Source organism: Lonchura striata, chromosome 9, assembly GCF_046129695.1.
Source record: "Lonchura striata isolate bLonStr1 chromosome 9, bLonStr1.mat, whole genome shotgun sequence".
Classification (NCBI taxonomy): Eukaryota; Metazoa; Chordata; class Aves; order Passeriformes; family Estrildidae; genus Lonchura; species Lonchura striata.
Window position 1 is genome coordinate 4,968,538 of NC_134611.1, and position 20,134 is coordinate 4,988,671.

General features: G+C 50.4%; 2 protein-coding genes and 1 long non-coding RNA gene across 5 annotated transcripts; 2 read left to right on the plus strand and 1 right to left on the minus strand.

The window, feature by feature from the left end:
* The first annotated feature begins 365 nt into the window (after positions 1–365).
* On the plus strand, positions 366–11,040 carry DEPDC1 (DEP domain containing 1). 3 transcript variants are annotated; one of them, XM_021535621.2, is made up of 12 exons: positions 366–431; positions 1,094–1,359; positions 2,850–2,994; positions 3,693–3,811; positions 4,195–4,325; positions 4,784–4,831; positions 5,508–5,648; positions 6,098–6,853; positions 7,392–7,564; positions 8,215–8,391; positions 8,595–8,780; positions 10,334–11,040. In XM_021535621.2, the coding sequence occupies exons 1-12, from the start codon at positions 366–368 to the stop codon at positions 10,472–10,474; spliced, it is 2,349 nt and encodes a 782-aa protein (XP_021391296.2). In that variant the 3' UTR covers positions 10,475–11,040. The 3 variants fall into 3 exon arrangements, with proteins under 3 accessions (XP_021391296.2, XP_077641425.1, XP_077641426.1); XM_077785299.1 differs by lacking the exon at positions 366–431 and having other exon boundaries at positions 999–1,359; XM_077785300.1 differs by lacking the exons at positions 366–431; positions 6,098–6,853 and having other exon boundaries at positions 999–1,359.
* Positions 8,227–19,390, minus strand: LOC116183917 (uncharacterized). Its single transcript, XR_004148630.2, has 3 exons — positions 19,290–19,390; positions 8,545–8,748; positions 8,227–8,398 (listed from the first exon to the last, which is right to left on the minus strand). It is a non-coding gene; the product is annotated as an uncharacterized LOC116183917 (long non-coding RNA).
* On the plus strand, positions 12,967–19,448 carry RPE65 (retinoid isomerohydrolase RPE65). Its single transcript, XM_021535593.3, has 14 exons — positions 12,967–12,977; positions 13,746–13,828; positions 14,150–14,300; positions 14,575–14,682; positions 14,775–14,916; positions 15,467–15,614; positions 15,863–15,944; positions 16,142–16,274; positions 16,392–16,531; positions 17,349–17,478; positions 18,316–18,430; positions 18,535–18,629; positions 18,720–18,831; positions 19,297–19,448. Exons 1-14 carry the CDS (start codon positions 12,967–12,969, stop codon positions 19,446–19,448), a joined length of 1,602 nt encoding a protein of 533 aa, XP_021391268.2.
* Positions 19,449–20,134: the final 686 nt, after the last annotated feature.

Here is a 20,134-nt window from a genome sequence, read left to right on the forward strand (position 1 = left end):
TCTGGGTGGGAATGGGTCTCAAAGCCCACCCAGTGCCACCCCCTCAGGAGCAGCTCTGGCATGAGGCGGGGCCAGCTGTCCCAGCCCGTTAATGACTGCTAACGAGCTGGGGTTAATGAATTTCTGTCATTACTGTCAATCACAGCGGGGTAATTAACGCCCCTGAGGGTGCCGGGGTGGGATCCGAACCCGCGGCCCGCAGCGTCCCCTCAGCCCGGCCCGCCGCGTGACGTCACGCGCCGCGCGCGCCGGTCTCGGCCAATCAGCGGCCGGCGGCGGATTCGAACGGCGGGGCGGCGGCGGCGGCCGTTGCGCGCGCGGCGGGGCCGGCAGGGGGCGCTGCGCTCCCCGGCTGAGGGGCGGCCATGGCCGGGCCGGGACCGGCGCCGGGACCGGGGCCGAACCCGGGGCCGTACCGCGCCACGAGGCTGGTGAGCACCGGGCGGGGCTGCCGCGGCACCGGGGGCGCGCCTGCTGCGGGGGGAGCGGGGCGCCCGTGGCACCCGTGCGAGCGCTGCGCGACGGGACCGGTGTCGCGACAGAGGGGACAGCGGGGCGCGCCGGGACCCCCCACCTGCTGCCGTGACGGCGCTCAGGGACACCCCGCTCAATGCCGTGACGGCGCTCAGGGACACCCCGCTCGCTGCCGTGACGGTGCTCAGGGACACCCCGCTCAATGCCGTGACGGTGCTCGGGGACAGCCCGCTCGCTGTCCCGACCCGCGGGCGCCTGGCGCCTCTGCGCCGTGCCGGTTTTGTCGGTTCGCGGGTGCCCGGGGCCGCCTCGTGGCGGAGGCCGGGGGCGCCCCGCGCTCTGCCGCGGCCCCGGCCGCTCGGGGACAGCCCGTGCCGCGGTACGCGGTGCCCGGCACCCCCGTTCCTGCTCTCGGGGACAGCCCGTGCCGCGGTACGCGGTGCCCGGCACCCCCGTTCCCCGCTCTCGGGGACAGCCCGTGCCGCGGTACGCGGTGCCCGGCACCCCCGTTCCCCGCTCTCGGGGACAGCCCGTGCCGCGGTACGCGGTGCCCGGCACCCCCGTCCCCGCGCTCTGCCGCGGCCCCGGGCGCTGCCACAGCCGCTCCGTGTCCCCGCAGTGGAACGAGGTGACGCGGCGCTTCCGCGCGGGGATGCCGCTGCGGCGGCACCGGCAGCGCCTCCGCTCGCACGGCGGCTGCTTCACGGCCGCCGAGGCCGCGGACTGGCTGCACCCGGTGCTCCGCAGCAGCAGCGGCTTCGGGCCCGACGTCACCCGGCAGCAGACGGTGCAGCTGCTGCGCAAGTTCCTCAAGAACCATGTCATCGAGGACATCAAGGGCCGCTGGGGCGCCGAAAACCTGGAGGACAACGGTGACCTGTACAGGTACGGAGCTTAAAGTGATCCCACGGTGCTGGGAAAAACGCCAGTCGCTTGGGTTTTTAGATTTTAAATGTTTAATAATAAAAGGGTTATAAAAATAATAATGCAATTAGAGTTAGGACAATTACAAGACAGTAAAAAGCAAAGAATTACGGATGTTCAGAAGCTCTCGGACACTAAGTCAGAAAAAGCATCCCTTGTGAACAAAGGAATCACCTTAAACCAACACACTTGTTGTATATTCATACATCCTTCATGGTTATGTATACATTCTGTTCTAAACAAGAAACTCTGTTTGTTGTATGTCAGCTGTTTCCTTTAATCCCTGGCGTCTTCAAGTCTGAGCAAGGCCTGAAGAAATTAGTCTCTTCTGATAAGAAGCCATAAATTCCTCTCCTTTGGAAGATTTAGGTGTTCCTCAAGTATCTCATTCCTTAAAAAAAAAAAAAAAACTTCCCCCGCATACATAGTTTCTATTTTAACATTATGTTGGAACCTAAAACTAAATTTAACACACTACTTAAGAGAATTAATTCAGCACAACTTTCCAACATCAGACATATAATATTCATTGTAATATTTGCAAAAAGCCAATCATAAAATATGCATTTTTCACAATTGCCTTTGTTTTTAAAAGCGTTTTCTTTTATAGTTCTTTTGAAAGTTTTAAAGTTCTTTTAAAAGTTTGCCATGCCTTCTGATGTTTGCTTATTTCTACTGGAGTTCTCACGCACTGTTCATGTAAATAATGATTGTTTTGCATTTTTCATTGTGGGAGGAGAGAATTGATGGGCTGTTGGTTTGACCAGTGTGGTTGGAAAAGTAATAATTCCATCCTGCAGTCCACGGTCACTTTTGGAACTTTATATATTGCGAGGTCAGAAATAAAATTTGCTCTTTTTCTCTCTTGAACTTACCAAGCTGCTGTGTGCTCATTTAGTGTCCAGGAGCAACACTCTGGTCTCTCAGGTTGAGGGTTTTAATGAAAAGTGCTCAGATTTGCAAAAAGAGCTTGCTTTGGGTTAAACATCTTGGGTAAAAAGTTAATTATTAGCATAATTTTGCTCCTCTGAGTGTTTTACTTCACTCCTGAGTGTGTCCATCCGAGGTTTTTGCTGGAATTCAATCTGCACTCCAGTGCTTTGGAGTGAAGCCAGGGTGTTTTGAGGGAGCTGCCTGCTGGGTTTGCTTCTCCTGGGCTCTTTACACGAGGTCTGAGTGGGAAACAGAGCCAAGCTCTGAAATCAAAGGTATTCATGGCCCCCACTTCTCATGGTCTGGGCTCAGGCTGTGCCAACGTCTTCAGCTTGACTTTGGCATCAAGAAAAACACCTAAAGCTAATTTATCGTATGATAAATTAAAAAAAAAAATCCTTTTTTTAGTGAATCTAAGAGTCACACTGGTATGGAGTCAGAGGTTTTGTTTTGTCAAGTAATTGATTTGATTACAGATCAATTAGGAATGCATTTAACATCTCTTCCATTCATTACAGATTTCCTCCAACCTCTCCAGTCAAACCTCTACCAAGCCCACCAAGGGAGAACTTGGAAAACTTTTCTGGAGACAAAGGAAAACTTTTTAAGCTGCCCAGCTCATCTAAAAGGGGTTTGAAAAAACAAGAGTTCCTGCAGTCTGTGGTAATAACTCCTGTTCCTCACAGCATTGCAGTTGGCTTGCATTGTCTTTATTCCTTAAAATTTAGTGGCACTACTCTGTTATGGCATCTTCCCTTAAGAAAGAATAGTTCAGACTTAAGGAATTCAGAAATACTAAGAAAAAAATTATATGACAGGGGGTTTTATTTTGTTTTGGGTTTTCTTTGTTTTGTCTGAGTGGAGAATTATCCCTGCTAAGGGATTTTAAAGTATTGGGAGGGCTGGAAGGTGAAGAGGTGAAGTCCTAGAAATGATCTGCACAACATGGCCTTGTTGAAATTTAATTTATCTTTGGGGGAAAAATAAGAGGCACAAATAATTTAGTTTGTCATCTTTTGGAGAACATGGAATGCGTGTGTGGCCCTTGATTCAGCTGAGATTGGCATGCATAAAATCTGAATTTAGGTTCCAGTCCTAAAGGAGGATAATTCACATATTAATACATCTGGATTTGAGGCATTTTTACCTTTTAAATTGCTGATTTTGGATTGATCAGGGTTTTTTTCCCTTTCTTTTTAGTTGTGTGCTCCCATTTCATCGCTGAGGCTGCAGTTTTTCCCCCGGCTCATGTGGAATTTAATGTTCCACAGGATGCCCTGTTCTTCTAATTCCAATTTTCTCTAATTTTTAATTGCCTTAAGAAGCTTGTTTATCTTACAGTATCAACCACTCGTTTTCAGGAAAACATAGCAAGACCAAAAGCTGATGTAACAGGAGAAAAGAAGGAAGGCACAGTGCCGAGGAGGGAAATAAGCCAGGAATACGTGCAGGAAACATGGAGAAACATCATCCAGATACAGTGAGTGAGGAATTCACACAGCACCTTCTCCTTTAGTGGGAAATAGCCCAAGCAAGCTTCCACCTTTTGGTTTTAACTGTTAATTGTTTTAAGCTGAATTTTTCCTGTTGTTCACACAGGTTTTCTAATCTGTTTATGAACTTTGGATTGTTGCATTTAAGGAATTTCTGACCACGTGCTGGTGCAGAAATATATTTTAAACACCTCAGGTGCTCCTCCTTGCTGGTTGTTGCTGTTTGTCCCAGGGAAAAGTGTCCCCAGTTGTCCTCCTGGAAGTGAGAAGTTCTCCAACAGCACTTTAGCTCAGCCAGAGTTTTGGAATAGATATGGGAAGAACTTGTTTTCCTTCATCCCTTGCAAACCTCTGCTCTCTTCCTCCCCAGCTTGCAAACCATTCTGGGACTGCCCTCGTTGGAGGAGGTTCTGCAGCCAGCCCAGATCATCCCCGAGTTTGTCATGTACAACATGAGCAACACCAGCAAACACGGGGTGGTGATCCTGCAGGACAAAGCAGGTGACATTTATCTCCCTAGATTTGCTTTAAAATCTTTATTTTTAAATAATAATTAATCTCTTTCACAATGTGTTGTTTATACTTTTTTTCCCAAACCACAGCACAGCTCAGGGACCTGAAATCCCATCCCACCCCTGGCATGGCAGGGACACCTTCCACTGTCCCAGGCTGCTCCAGCCTGGCCTTGGGCACTGCCAGGATCCAGGGGCAGCCACAGCTGCTCTGGGAATTCCATCCCAGCCAGGAATTCCTTCCCAATATCCCATCTAACCCTGCCCACCTTCAGCTTGAAATTATTCCCTTGTATCCTCTCAAAATTGCACGTGGAGCAGTATTTAAAATCAGTTTTAAATTTAATATGTTGTGCTTTAAGTGTTATTTAACATGTGTGAGCCATTATTAGTTGTTAATTATTTGGGCTCATGTCTGAATGGTGCATTTATCTGTTTGGATTTCAGAAGACCTCCCTCACTGGGTGCTGTCAGCCATGAAGTGCTTGGCCTACTGTAAGTCACTGAAGAGCTTCCAAGTTCCAGGAGCCTCTTTTGAGAGTCGAAAGGGAAATATTTGTGTGTGTGAAATCGGCCGTGATGTTTCAGTTCAGAGACCTCTGGGTGGTTTCCTCTAATGCAGTTTTTCAGGAGTGAAGGGGACTTTGCTTTTCCAGTCCCTGGCTTTCAGCTGGACCAAAGCATTTCCTACACTTCATATTAAAATGGGGAGATGCATTTTCTTTGGTTTGTAAACAATCAACTCTAAATTAATTAGATGAGTGCCTCTCTAATGAAACCAGAGATAATGCGCTTTTTTTTCCATGTGCTGAGCTTCCTTCTGCTCAAGGGGCTTGAACTCCCTGTGGGAGAACTGAGATCACTGTGCTTTGGAAATGAAGGGACATGCTAAGGGTGGGTGATTATTTTGCTGAGGACCCTATGAAGACCCCAGATTATTTTAAATTTATTTTCTTTATGTGGAACAGAACTGAGCACAGCTCTTCAGTGGCTGCCTGGAATCTCTTACACTGCTTTTGCTCACAAATTGTGCCAAATACAATATTTGTGGATTGCTGATAGGATTCTTTGCTTGTGAAACAAGAACAAATTTAGGCTGGTCTTCAAAACTTTATTTCCTAATGGGACTGTGGATTTTTGGTGTGAATTTCCTTTCTTCCCCTCTTTTCAGGGCCCAGGAACAATGACATGAGCCAAGCCACCTACAGTGGCTTTGAGCGGGACGTGTTCAGAACAGTTGCTGATTATTTTCTCAGTCTCCCTGAGCCATTGCTTACTTTTGAATACTATGAGCTCTTTGTTAATATCTTAGGTATGTATGAATTTAGAAACAGTCAGGGAAGCTCTGAGTTCAGATCAGCTGGGGGACAAATGGGTGATTCAAAGCAGAGCTTGGCCCTCTGATGTGCGTGGGAGCTCCAATCTGAGGAGGATCATCACTGCTCCATTTTGTATTAGTGTTAATTAAAATGTACTTCTGCCTCACGATTTCCCATTTAAATTGCTGTTTCAGCTCACATCCTAAATATTCAGTAACAAAAACTTCAAAAGATGTGCTTGTTCTGCTTGCTCCTCACTGCTGCAGCGTTACCTGTCTTTGTTCTTGCATGTTAAATTGCTTTGGGACTGAACTAAAGCCTTCTTAATTAATATCTTAATTAATATCTTGACTTTGTTGTCTGTCTGCCCAGTTAGCAGCTCTCTGAACTGGTTCATTTTCATACCACTTGCACTTTTAACATCTCTTTCATTTCCTGATAGTTTTGTGTGGCTGCATCCAAATTCCTGATCTGGGCAGTGGAAATCGTTCTGTCCAAGAGGAGAAATGTGACCCTCAGCCTTCAAAACCTCCTCACTTGAACTCTTTCAAGTCCACTGAGTGTCTTCTCCTAAGCCTGCTCCTCAAAGAGTCTGACAAGAAGGAGAAAGGAGAAGCTTCCAGGAGGTTTTCCTCAGAGGAGCTGAGAGCCCAAAACCAGCACAGGAAGAAACGGCAGCAAGGGAGTGCTGGGAACCTGATAGGAGGGAGCTGCCAGAATCTTGCAGCATCCAGGAATGACCAAGAGCCACCTGGAGCATTTAGGACAAGGTGTTACTCCTTGGAAAGAATTGGAGCTGCTGCTGCTTCAAGTGTGTGTGGTAAAGGAGGAGGTGTGAGCACCAGCAGGAGGAGCAGAGAGCTGCTGGAGGAGCACGGAGTGACCTCGGTGCTGGGGCTGGGCTGGGACAGCTCAGGTCCAGCCCAGGGCCTCAGGGGAGGGCCTGGCCCGTGTCCCTGGGCTGAGGAGCCGAGGGGTGGCAGCCGCGGGTCCCTGAGCCTGCTGGGCAGGAGGAGCTGCAGGAGCTGCAGTGCCATCAACAGACCCCGTGCTGAGATCACAGTGCAGCCCCTGCCCCGGGGGCAGGGCACACCCAGCCCCTCTGTGGCCATCAGCGTCCAAAGGAGACTCTGCAGGAGCAGCACAGACCTGTCAGGACGCTCTGCCCCCCCCTCCCCTTGTGTGTTGGCTGGCACAAGTAAGGGCTCTCTGCAGCATGCTGTACTGCCTTGTGTGGCCTCACTAATCCCTGCTTCCCTCACCTCTGCCACGCTTGCTAGCTTTGTGGGTAGGCACAGAGCATGGGGCTGTGGGGTTTTTAAAGAAAATCTGCTGGCTAAATTGTTTAAACTGCTGTAGCTCTGCTAACAGTGTGTAGTATCTTTGGAGTATGAGTGTCAGTAACTGGTCTTCCTGCTCAGGTAAGTGATGGGGACAGGGAATCTGCACACTCCTGCCTGTTGGCGATGTCTTTTTCTGTTCTGTAAATCAGTATTTGCTGGAAATACTTCTGGGAATAATTAGTGTCATTCCTTAATTGTATTGTGGTCCTAATTGCACCATAATGAAGTTGAAAATGACCTCACAATATTCTGTATATTCTCTTCTGTGTTACAGCTGATTTCTCTGAAACATAAATAATCACACCAAAAAACAAGAATTCTGTGACACTGAGGTAAAAACATGCTGGGAGCTGGTTCAGATCTTAATGCCAGTTCTCTGTGGTTAACTTGCAGATCTCCTGCAGCCCCACCTGGAGAGAATTGCAGTGGAAGCCCTGCAGATCTGCTGTTTGCTGCTGCCCCCGCCGAGGCGCAGGAAGCTGCAGCTGCTGCTGAGGATGGTGGCCAGGATCAGTGGCAACGTGGACATGCCACGGCTGCACGATGCCATGGGCAACAGGTCCTTGGTAAGGGCAGGGAAAGCTCTTCTTAAAAGAATGCAGATGATTCCTCAGCCTGATTTCCCAGCCAGCTGCTATTTAAAATCCCAGACTGGACTGGGAGGGACCTTAAAGCCCAGTTCACTCCAGTTTAATGCTATGTGCATTAGGGCTGGGCTAGGTTGGCTCTGCAGGTTTTAATCACCTCACTCATAAAGATGACCAATTGAAGATTCAGGTTTAGATCAGAAGTAGGAAGAAATTCTTTATTCAGAGGCTGGGCAGCCCTGGCCCTGGTGCCCAGAGCTGCTGTGGCTGCCCCTGCATCCCTGGCAGTGCCCAAGGCCAGGCTGGACAGGTCTTGGAGCACCTGGGACAGTGAAGGTGTCCCTGCCTCAACCCAAACCATTCCAGGATTCTATTCTACAGTTTTGTGAAAATGTTAATTTTTCTATAGGTTAAGCCTTTTTCTGCTACTTTTTTACATTATGTATTTTTAATTGAAAGTTCTGTTCAGTTCCAAAGAAATTAAGTCCGATGAGGGAACAATGATGACTTTTCCTGCTTGTGTGACCACACTTGGAAGTTGGCTTTGGGGGGTTTGAGCCACTGTAGAGTGGAGAGGAGAAGATAAATCCCCCAGCTTTCTGCAGTGCAGCTGTGCTGAACTTTTCCAGCTGATCCAGACGTTTTCCCGCTGTGTCCTGCGCTGTGCAGAGGAGGAAGACCTGGATGAGCTGCTTTCCACACGCCTGCTTTCCTTCCTGATGGACCATCAGCAGGAAATATTCCAAGTCCCAGTTTACCTGCAGGTTGCTGTGCAGGATCACCTCAAGTACATGGAGAAGGCTCAGGTTGGTGCTGTGAGAGCAGTTCAGATTCATTTGTTAATTGCTTCTTCTGAAGTTAGGGAAATGCAAATGAACCCAGGACATTTTGAATGTGTAGCTATTAATTATAATGTTTTGCAGCTTGTAAGTGGGTGTGGGTGTTTATTAGGTACTTACTCAAGCAGTACAGAATCAGTTGAGTGCATGCAGAGCCCTTTTTCTTCCAGTGCAAACAGGAAAAAGAAGAAATTTGTGCCATCTTGCCAACGTATTCCTACTGCAAACAAATCACTCCTCAGGAGTTTGAAGAACAAAAGGTCTCCACCTCACAGGCTGCAGTGGCAGAGCTGCTGGAGAACATCATACAGGATAAAAACCTCTCTGTGAAAGACAAAAAGAAAAAGTTGAAACAGGTGAGTTAATTTAATCTGCTTCTGCAGTGCCTTTGTGAGGGAAGGGCCCAGGCAGAAGAGGAGCAGAATGTGCTGAGAAATGTTTGTGCTCAAGAGCTGTCAAGTGCTTCATGTGCTCTGCTTGGGATTTGAAAGATGGTTTTTAATGCTGCATCCACTGGAGCCAGGCTGGGAGAGCTGGGGGGGCTCCCTGGAGAGGAGAAGGATCCAGGAGAGCTCAGAGCCCCTGGGAATGTTCCCCTGGAGAGGAGAAGGATCCAGGGAGAGCTCAGAGCCCCTGGGAATGTTCCCCTGGAGAGGAGAAGGATCCAGGGAGAGCTCAGAGCCCCTGGGAATGTTCCCCTGGAGAGGAGAAGGATCCAGGGAGAGCTCAGAGCCCCTGGCAGGGCCTGGAGGGGCTCCAGGAGAGCTGGAGAGGGGCTGGGGACAGGGCAGGGAGGGACAGGACACAGGGAATGGCTTCACTGCCAGAGGGCAGGGATGGATGGGACATTGGGAATTGGGAATTCTTCTCTGGCATGGTGGGCAGGCCCTGGCACAGCAATAATTTTAGGCTTTAAAGAGACCAAACTTTCTCTGTTGAGGATCCTGAAACATTCTTTTGGTGGCCTTGGCTTTGTGTTTTGTAACATTTACAGTGCTCAAGATTATCTTGCACTTCTCTGGCCTACCAACAACTTGCCTAATAGAAAGGTTAAAACACAGCAGTTCTGGCAGGATTTAATCCTGGAGGGGTTTTTCTTTCTTTTGGCAAGTCTTTCTGCCCAATGGAATAGTTTTGTACTTGTCCTGGAATCTCCTAAGCAAGTCTTGTGACTCCCATTTGAACAAGCAGCTTTTCAGGACAGCCACACTTGGCTTTGGTGCCCCTCCTGCAGCTCTGACTTCCATGTGTGTCGTGGAAACTTTCTGGGCCTCCAAAAGTGAGTCTGGTTTGGTTAATCAGAACTTCTGAATCTAAGAATGGTTAATTACAGTTGATTAAGGCTGGGAGTAAGTGAGGAGTAAGAAGTGATTCACGGCAGCAGGAGAAAGGGGAGGAAGGAAATGGGGGCCCAAAAATGATCCCAGGACTGGAGGTGCCTTAGCACAAGGATGGACACTGCCCTGGGCCTGCTGGACATGTTCTTCTTGATGGGAATTCTTGGGAAAAGCCAAATTCATGGCACTTTCTAGAGGGTAAGGAAGGTCCCAGTTGTGTCAACCCCAGAGGTCACAAAGGTGGTTTGAATCCATCAGTGGAAAGGTTTGCCTCATGTTCAGATGTACTTCCAGTTTGTCATCCCTTCCTGAGGCTTTGCAAGGGAAACGGGCACAATGTGCAAATCACTGCTCTGATTCCAGGTGTTTTCATTTCCATGGAATCACTGCTAAGCTTTCCTGGGAGAACCTTTCCAAAACACGCTGAATCTTGGTTCCCTGTTGGGTAAAACAGTTTATCCAGGGAGTTCCTGGAAGGCAGCTCACAGCAGGCATGGAGTGTGCTCTGGCACAGCTGGAGTTCTGTGGGGGCTCTGGGGTTTTCTCCTCACTGGTGCCTGTGTGTGCTGCAGTTCCAGAGGGAATATCCCCAGATCTACGGGAGCAGGTTCCCGAGGACGGAGTCGGAAGCGCAGCTCCTGGAGAACAAACCCACCCTCAAACAGCCCCTGCTGAGCCTCAGGAAACCCAAATTCCGCAGCCTCAGGTACTGATTTCACCACACCTGAGCCAGCTCTCCCTGCTGGAGCTCTGAGGGATTCACCAAAGGAATTGCTGCAAGAGTTTGCTGCTGGCTGTGCTGTGGAAGGAGGAAATGTTTACATGGACACTGTGCTGGAAGGTGCCAAAATACCTTTTTTTGGTGCAGATACTTTGGAATAACGTCTAAAAGAAAAATATTTATCTGTTTACAAAGTATTACAGTATATTGGAGTAGGAAAATGTGAAAATACACATAAAGCTGTTGTTAACCAAAAATTGATATATGTTTTTTTATGGAAAACTAATGACCTGCCTCTTGTTACAACCTTTAAATGTCTGTTCAGGAATTTGTGCCATTCAATGTAGTTTTTACATGTGTGTGTGTTGTGACCAAGTGCCTTTTCCATTCTCAAAATGTTTGTCTTTAAACAAAGGAGCTTCTATGAGTTCAGGGCCAGGAGAGCCAGTTCACCATAAATAAATTATTATCTCACTCCATAAATACTTCTGTTCATATAATCTGTAAAACCCTCATCAGCTTTTTGATATTTATTTATATTAAAAGATTTGAAGTGTATTTTTGACATTTTCATGGAAAACTCATTTTGAATCTGTTGATGTGATTCTCAAAATAGGAGTGATGGATGGATGATCTGTGAAGTGAGAGTAATACACTGATTTTCCCTATTTTTTCCAGACTTGGGGGATTTGCTTATTAATTAAGATAAAGGTTCCCCCACATGAGTTTAAATCTGCAGGAATACTTTTGGTAAAGTATAATTAATAATAATTAATCTACTACAGACTGGTTTGGGTTGGGAGGGACCTCAAAGCCACCCAGTGCCACCCTGCCCTGGCAGGGACACCTCCCACTGTCCCAGGCTGCTCCAGCCCCAGTGTCCAGCCTGGCCTGGGCACTGCCAGGGATCCAGGGGCAGCCACAGCTGCTCTGGGCACCTGTGCCAGGGTCTGCCACCCTCCCAGCCAGGAGTTCTTTGGTACATCTGTGATCCTGAGCCTGTCAGTTCTCTCCCCAAAAAGATACCATTTTTCTCATTTTTTAAAAGAGATTTTGTAAATGAGAAACCCGAATTAGCCTAATTTTACCCTGTATTAATGGTGCCTTAATGCCCTGAGGGTAACTTTGTGCTTTCAGGGCAGGGGGCAGCTGTTCCTCCCCTGGAACATCTGTAACCAGCCTCCTCCAGCACTCAGCACCTGCCTGAGTTTGCTTCCAGTGCTTCCTACCCCATTCCATGTTGCATAAATGCTTTGTTTATGTGGTGTTCCAGTTAAGTAACTTAGTAGGTGAGAAGCTCACATTTCCCAGGATTTGGCTTTCAGAGGCCTGCCCTCATTACTCCCAGTTCTTGATCCAGGTTATTTAATATTCCCTTCTAAGGTTTTGACAGAACTTGACCAAAATGGGCATAAATAGAGGAATTATAATTATGGTTCTTCAATGCAAAGGGTTAATGGGAGGCCTCAATCAAGATCTCAGTGCAGTCTCCTGGTTTTTCTGTGAGAAGCCTTAAATGAGCCCTTGTCCAAGTGGAAACAACACCAGAGAGAGAAGCCAAACCTCACGTGCTGGTTGTGGCAGAAATGCAGCAGGGGATGTTTAATGTCTCTTTTTGTCACCCCAGTTTGGGTCCCTGGAGCTGTTTCTGTATGGAAGCAGCACCTGAATGTGTGGGGTGATGAAACACCTTCATCCTCTGCCTGTGAGGGCACAGCAGGAACCTTGGACCCTGTTCATCCTTGCAATTGCTCTTTACAGCACTTGTTTTCATAAATGTTGACTCTTACTAGAGGTGGTTCCTAATGATGAGACTGAGGGAGACCTCAAGGGGCTGAGGGACAGCTCCACTCTCTGCTCCCTGTGACAGGGACAGGACCCAGGGAACAGCTGGAGCTGGATCAGGGGAGGTTTAGGTTGGATTTTGGGAATGGGCACAGCCCTGAGGCTGCCAGACTCCAGAGGGGTTTGGACACCACTCCAGGGATGGAATTGTTGGGTGGTCTCTGCAGGCCAGGGACTGGATCACTGATCCCCGTGGGTCCTTCCAGCTCAGGAGATTCCTGGATGTTTGCCACTGGATTTTCTGCTCTCTTGGTGCCTCTGGTGTCCCACACTCGTGGTGAGGCTCTGGAGGAGCCGGGATGGTCCCTGCAGAGCCGACGCCGGCGCCAGCTCCCGGCACGGCTCCAGCTCCGTCTCACTCCTCCCTGGGCTTTTTTTCTTTGTAATCACTTCTGCTCGGGAAGAATTTAGGTCTCAGAAAAACAGTGAAAGCCCCTTTTTGTGTGAGCAGCAGGACAAAAGCTCCCAAAGCCCAGGAGGATTTTGGTGCTGAAAGCCGGCTCTGTTCCCGGGGTGCTCTCATTGGTGGGGGCTGTTTTGGGATGGGGCTGCCCTGGGCTGGGCTCAGCACCCCATAAATGCCCAGCACAGCTCTGGCCCCGTGCTTGGCTCTGGAGGCTCGGGCCCTTCACCGGGAGGATGTACAGCCAGTGAGTATTCCTGAGGCTCCTCTCCATGGGAGCACATCCCAGGTGGAGCATTGGCTGGGGCTGGGGGGCAGCAGGGTTTGGAGGGGAGGAGAAGGGGGGAGGTCTCCATGTCTTCATCTCACGTCCCATGCCAAGGTGTGGTTCTGGTCTGGAGGAACAGGTTCCAGAGGACTGACCAGAATTTGGAGTAAAATAATGGAATCCCAGACTGGTTTGGGTTGGGAGGGATCTCAGAGCCCCTCCAGTGCCACCCTGCCCTGGCAGGGACACCTCCCACTGTCCCAGCTGCTCCAAACCCCATCCAGCCTGGCCCTGGGCAGTGCCAGGGATCCAGGGGCAGCCACAGCTGCTCTGGGCAGAGCTCACCTGCCTGTGCCTGGTCTGTCTTCATGGGCTCTGCAGCAGATAAAATTTAACCCAACAAATAATTCTCTGCTTCAAAAAAAAAAAAAAGGCAAAAATATTTAAAAAGGCTTTTCTAAGAGCTGGGAGATACAAGCTGGATTTTGCTCTCTGATGATTTGGGTGTCCTGGTTTGTTGGACTGCAGTATGGACTGTCCCCTCAGTGTCCCTGTCCCTCCTTGTGCTCAGGACAGTTCTCAGCAGCTGTCTGGAGTCTCAGAGCCTTTCCTCATGGAAAGGTGCTTCTTCCTCCCTCACGTTCTTTGCAAGTCATGGATCATTCCGTGCAGAAAGGTCCATCCCTCCCTGGGAGGGGGCTCCCAGCTGTGCCCCTGCCCCGGGCTCACCCAGCTGTGCCCTTTCAGGGTGGAGCATCCTGCTGGAGGCTACAAGAAGCTCTTTGAGACAGTGGAGGAGCTGTCCTCTCCAGTGACTGCCCACGTCACAGGTCGGTCTGGGGCCTCCTCTCCTCCTGCAGCTCGGGGGCTTCCAGGGCTCAGAGGCTTTACAAGGCTGGCTGTGAAGGAGCTCACAGGGCTGGTGGTTTGGGGTAGAGAAAGGTCAGATTGGGTGGGGAGCTCTTTAGACATTTCCATACTGAATGTCTTGGTCCACAGCAGGTGTGAAGAAATCAGAGCTTGAAGAGCTCATGTGTGTTTGAACACTAAGTTTAATTAGCAAATGAGATGAAGTTTTGATTTTCTTGCTGTCACAATAAAATTTCCTTGGTCTGATTTGCCGTGCCCATCCCAATGCTGGTCTCCCACAGGCAGAATTCCCACCTGGCTGAGAGGAAGCCTCCTGAGATGTGGTCCTGGCTTGTTCGAGGTGGGCTCGGAGCCCTTCTACCACCTCTTTGATGGCCAGGCACTGCTCCACAAGTTCGACTTCAAGGAGGGGCACGTCACCTACCACCGAAGGTACCTGCCGGTTTTCCAAGGAAAAGGAATGAATAAGGAAGCATTTGCTCATCTGAAATGCTGGGAACAGGCTGTGCCTGTGGGAGATCCTGGTTATTTTGAGTCCGCGTGGTTATTGGAAGAGCTCTAGCAGTGATACCATTAAGCCCAGCTCCAGATGCGACGTGAGGTTCTGGAGAGCTCCCAGAGCTCTCGTGAGGTTCCTCAATGGATATTTGTATTTATTGCACAGCCTGGTGGCAGGTGTAACAGGCCCTCCCCTCCCGGCCCCCAGGTTTGTCCGGACCGACGCCTACGTGCGAGCCATGACGGAGAAGAGGATCGTCATAACGGAGTTTGGCACCTACGCCTACCCAGACCCCTGCAAGAACATCTTCTCCAGGTACCTCGGCGTGCTGCACACATTGCTGGGATGTCCTACGGAATTTCTGCTTCCCAGGAGCCCCTGACTGCCTGTTGGTTTTCTCTGCTCAGGTTTTTCACCTACTTCAAAGGTGTGGAGGTGACGGATAACGCCCTGGTGAATGTTTACCCTGTGGGTGAGGATTACTATGCCTGTACTGAGACCAACTTCATCACCAGGATTAACCCAGACACCCTGGAGACCATCAAGCAGGTGGGTCTTTGTCCTGGGCAGACAGAGGTGTGGGGAAGTAGAACTAAAATGAAAATCATGGACTCACAGAATGGATTGGGTTGGCAGGGATCTTAAAGCCCATCCAGTGCCACCCCTGCCATGGCAGGGACACCTCCCACTGTCACAGGTGGCTCCAAGCCCCAGTGTCCAGCCAGGGATCCAGGGGCAGCCCCAGCTGCTCTGGGCACCCTGTGCCAGGGCTGCCCACCCTCACAGATATTCTTCCCAAAATCCCATCTAACTCCAAATATCCTGCCCCTCCATCCCTTGTCTCTCTCCAGCTCTCCTGGAGCCCCTTTAGGCACTGGAAGGGTCCTCCCTGAACCTTCTCCTCTCCAGGCTGAACACCCCCAGCTCTCCCATGGCAGAGGGAGCATCTGGAGTTTGCAAATCAGAGCTCAACTGCAGACTTTGAGAGGAACTTCCCACATGCAGAGCAAGGATGTATTGGCTCACAACACCTTGCAGAGCTTGTGCCTTCCCACCTCCTGCCAGGGCAGCTCCTGACTCTGTCCCTGCTGTTCTCCAGGTGGATCTCTCTAAATTTGTGTCTGTCAATGGGGCAACAGCTCATCCCCACATTGAGAACGACGGCACCGTTTACAACATTGGGAATTGCTTTGGGAAAAACTTTTCCCTGGCCTACAACATCATCCGGATTCCTCCTCTGCAGGCAGGTCAGTCAACCCCACCTCTGAGGAGCTGGGAAACTTCTCCCTTTTAAGTCATTTCTTTATCCTTTAAATGAACTTTGTTATCGAGTTAGGTTTTTTCCTAAGCCATTTCAATTTTTTTTTAATGTTGTATTTAAGCCACTTCCAGGTGGCTTCTAAATGTGTTAAAGGCAGAAATTTGCTGGGTAATGCTGTAAGTACAGACCAAGTGTGGGTGAGACCTCCATAACCTCTCACCTGTCCCATTCCAGACAAGGAAGACCCCATAAACAAGTCGGAGGTGGTGGTGCAGTTCCCCTGCAGCGACAGGTTTAAGCCCTCCTATGTCCACAGGTAACATTCCATGGGGTCAGCAGGTCAGCTGGAACCAGGGACTAGTTTTCACATGTAATCAGCAATGAAAATTAGGTGATTAACCAAAATCAGGGTCATTTTGAGTGATGATCCATGTGTTTACGATGAGCAACTCCATGGTTTTCATCCAAACTGGCCCCAGTGAGCCTGATGTGCTCCCCTGCTTTTCACAACAGCTTTGGGCTGACCCCAAACTACATCGTGTTTGTGGAGACACCAGTGAAAATCAACCTCCTCAAGTTCCTCTCCTCCTGGAGCCTTTGGGGAGCCAACTACATGGACTGCTTCGAGTCCAACGAGACCATGGGGGTAAGCATGGGGTCATCCCAAACCGGGCTGGACTGGGCAGCCAGACCTGGGCTGGGAGGTCCATTGGCTCCACCTTCAATTCCCTGAGCCTAAGCCCAGCTGCTGTGTGGTTTCCAGGTGTGGCTTCACGTGGCAGAGAAGAAGAAAGGCAGGCTCCTCAACCTCAAGTTCCGCACCTCGGCCTTCAACCTCTTCCACCACATCAACACCTACGAGGACAACGGGTTCCTGATTGTGGACCTGTGCACCTGGAAGGGGTGAGGCCAAGGGTCCCTGGGCATCACAACTGCCCCTATGCCACTCCCTGCCCTGGCATATCCCTGCTGGGGCCTCTGGCACTTCCACCAACCCATTTAACATGTGGTGACACATAGACTATACAGCATTTTCATCTCTAGAGGTGCAGGGGGCCTGCTTGGCACTCATAATCCAGGAGAAAAATATTCTTATCTTTTATTTACTTTTATCTTTAAGAGATGTTAGTGACTGGTGAAGGGTTGATGCTATTCTGGCTCCTGGGGCTGCAATGAGCAGGGTGTGTGTGAGGCTTCAATGCTGCTCTTCATGTAAACACAGAAATGTGGCACTGAAATGATGAAGCTCAATCCTGTGTTGGCTGCATATCCAGGACACCCTGAGCTGAGCTGATTCTGGCCTATGATCATAGAATTCCAGACTGCTTTCAGTTGGAAGGGACCATAAAACTCATCTTGTTCCACCCCCTGCCATGATCAAGGTTGCCCCAAGCCCCTTCCTGTGCTTGTGCTGAATACCTGACAGGGGCTGTGGTGCACACACAGCTCAGCTCTGCTGAGGAGCTGGACTGGGGCTTCTGTCACTCTGTTTTGCCCCATCCCTGGCAGTGTCTGAGGCCAGGCTGGACAGGGCTTGGGGCACCCTGGGATAGTGGAAGGTGTCCCTGCCCATGGCAGGGGCTGGGAATAGATACACATTAAGGCCCCTCCCACCCCAAACCATTCTACACTTCCATGAATTTTAGTCGAAATCCACCTACACTTCCCCCACATTTGCAAAGCCCAGCTGTGTTTCTGTCTGTGATGCTGTTTGGTGCAGGTTTGAGTTTGTCTACAATTACCTGTACCTGGCCAACCTTCGGGCCAACTGGGACGAGGTGAAGCGGCAGGCGGAGAAGGCACCGCAGCCCGAGGCCCGCAGATACGTCCTGCCCCTGAGCATCGACAAGGTACTGGAGCCTGCTGCTCTCCCTGCCAGGCCTCCTGCCCCACTCACTTCAAATTCAACCTTTTCATTAAGAGGGCAAACTTTGAAGTATGGGCTTTCAGAGAAACTTTGTATTTTCTTTAGCTGATCGATGTTTTTCTAGTTTATTTATATGGTTGCCAAGTGAGGTGGTGGCTGCCCCATCCCTGGAAGTGTCCAAGGTTGGGCTGGATGGAGCTCTGAGCAGCTGTATAGTGGAAGTTGTCCCTGCATGTGGTGAAGAAAATGAGATGAACTTTAAGGTCTTTTCCAACCCAAACTCTTTGATGACTCCATGGTTACCGTTCATGGCAGAGCCTGTGTGGCAGCAGTTAATACTGGATCTGCTCACAGCACAGAAGGGCCAAGCATGTGTGGTTAAATCCTCCAGCCCTCGGTGTGAGGTCCCTGGAGCTGCCAGCCTGGCACACACAGAGCTCTCTGGCTGGCAGCTGCTGGGTTCCTTTCCATGACCCTGTTCGTGGTGGCTGGCGGGCGGGCCAAGGGCTGCAGGGCACCGGCCAGCAGAGCCTCTCACGGAGCTCACTGGGCTGTGGATCAAGTGAGATGTGCAAGCCCACGTGGCAGTGCTTAATGAAACCTCTGAATGCCTTCAGCAGGGAGGGAAATTGTGTTTAGGCTGAGGAACAGGACAGTTCTTGCAGCACTGCCAAGCACACGGCAGCGGTCGCCTCCTGCCGCTCCTGAGGCTCTGCCACACGTCGCTGCCTTCCCTGTTCAGCGCTGTTTGCTACAGTTCTGTGCAAATAAACCAAAACTTTTCTCCAATCTCTTGGGTACTTATTTCTCTTTGTCACAGGCTGACACAGGGAAGAACCTGGTCACCCTGCCCTACACGACAGCCACAGCAACGCTGCGCAGCGACGAGACCATCTGGCTGGAGCCAGAGGTGATTTTCTCAGGGCCACGTCACGGTACGATGACACCCCAGCTGCCCCGGGTCACAGCAGCCAAGTGCTGCCTGCACACCGTGTCCCACTAACCCTCAGCATTTGCACACATTTCTTTTTCCTTGTAGCCTTTGAATTCCCCCAGATCAACTACACGAAGTACGGAGGGAAGCCGTACACGTACACCTACGGGCTGGGGCTGAACCACTTTGTCCCAGACAGGGTAACTATCAGCCAACGGGGGGTGGCTTCAGTTTGGGGACAGCAAGGAGTATTTCTGAGCTCTGTGGTTGTGTGTTGTCCCCACCTTCAGCTTTGCAAGCTGAACGTGAAAACCAAGGAGACCTGGGTGTGGCAGGAGCCGGATGCGTACCCGTCGGAGCCGATCTTCGTTTCCCACCCAGATGCACTGGAGGAAGATGATGGTAATGCTGGGGGGCTTGGTGGCATTGGGATTGGGATTTGGACTGGGAAGGGCTGTGACAGGCTGGCTGCAGGGCTGTGCCACAGCTGGGCGGGGCAGAGCCTGCAGGCAGCTCCCGGATGAGATGGAACACTGGTGGGAATTTTTTGAGGAAACACGGGAAAACTAGAATAAAATTTTGGGGTTGGGAGGAACCTCAAAACTCATTCTGTTCCATCCCCTGCTATGGGCATGGACACCTTCCACTACCCCAGGTTGCTCCAAGCCTTGAACCTGGCCTTGGACACTTGCAGGGCTGGGGCAGCCACAGCTTCCCTGGGCAGCCTGCGCTGTGTCCCTGCCCGTGCGACCACACTCCCGGGATTTCTGGTGCCCCGAGTGCCAGGGCTGCTCTCGCCTTGCCCAGCCGGGGTCAGACACAGCCCACACCCACCTGGGCCACACCCACCGTGTTCTCACCTTGCAGGGGTGGTGCTGAGCATCGTGATCAGCCCGGGGGTGGGGCCCAAGCCCGCCTTCCTCCTCATCCTCAACGCCAAAGACATGAGCGAGGTGGCCAGGGCCGAGGTGGAGGTGAACATTCCCGTGACATTCCATGGGTGCTTCAAGAGGGCGTGAGCACAGACAGCAACACCTGCCCCGGGCTTCTTGCAGCTCCCAAAAGATGCAGTCTCCGTTTACAGGTGACCCCAACTCCTTCCACAGTCCTTTGCATTTGTGGGGCTGCTTAGCTCAACTCAAGCAGTTCAGTCTTGTCAATGATTCTTCAAAATGGTTAATCAGGTATTTTTAAAATACACCCTTTGGTACCATTTCCAGTTAAACCACAAGTTGGAGGTGGTGGAGAGGCTCTGTTTGTGCAAAATTAAACTTTGTAGCTGCAGCAGAGTGAAGAGGCTAAAAGAGCAGAGAGTAAACTCAACACTTTTACATGACATGTGGTAACCTTGTGTACAGCTGGCTGTGCTCTGTTACAAGGTTGAGAATTTTTAGCCTCTACTGAAGGATTCTGGATTTAAACATCATCCTGGTCATTTCTGTGGTATCCTCAGAGCAATCCCAGTGGAGCTGTGCCACAGCTGCTTTGGGAATCCCAAGAGGGTGGCAGGTAGAGTTTTGTTCTTCACCCGGGCTGCAAACTGCACACCTTCCCTTGTGTGTTTGCTCTTTTCCCTTTCTTTAGTCCAAGTGCAGCTCCTTGATTTCTGGATTTCATGTTAAAACATGGACATGAAAAAATCAAGCAATTGTTACCCCCTGGGCTGACTTTGCTTTCTTAGAGTGCTACAGATGTTCAGCTTAAT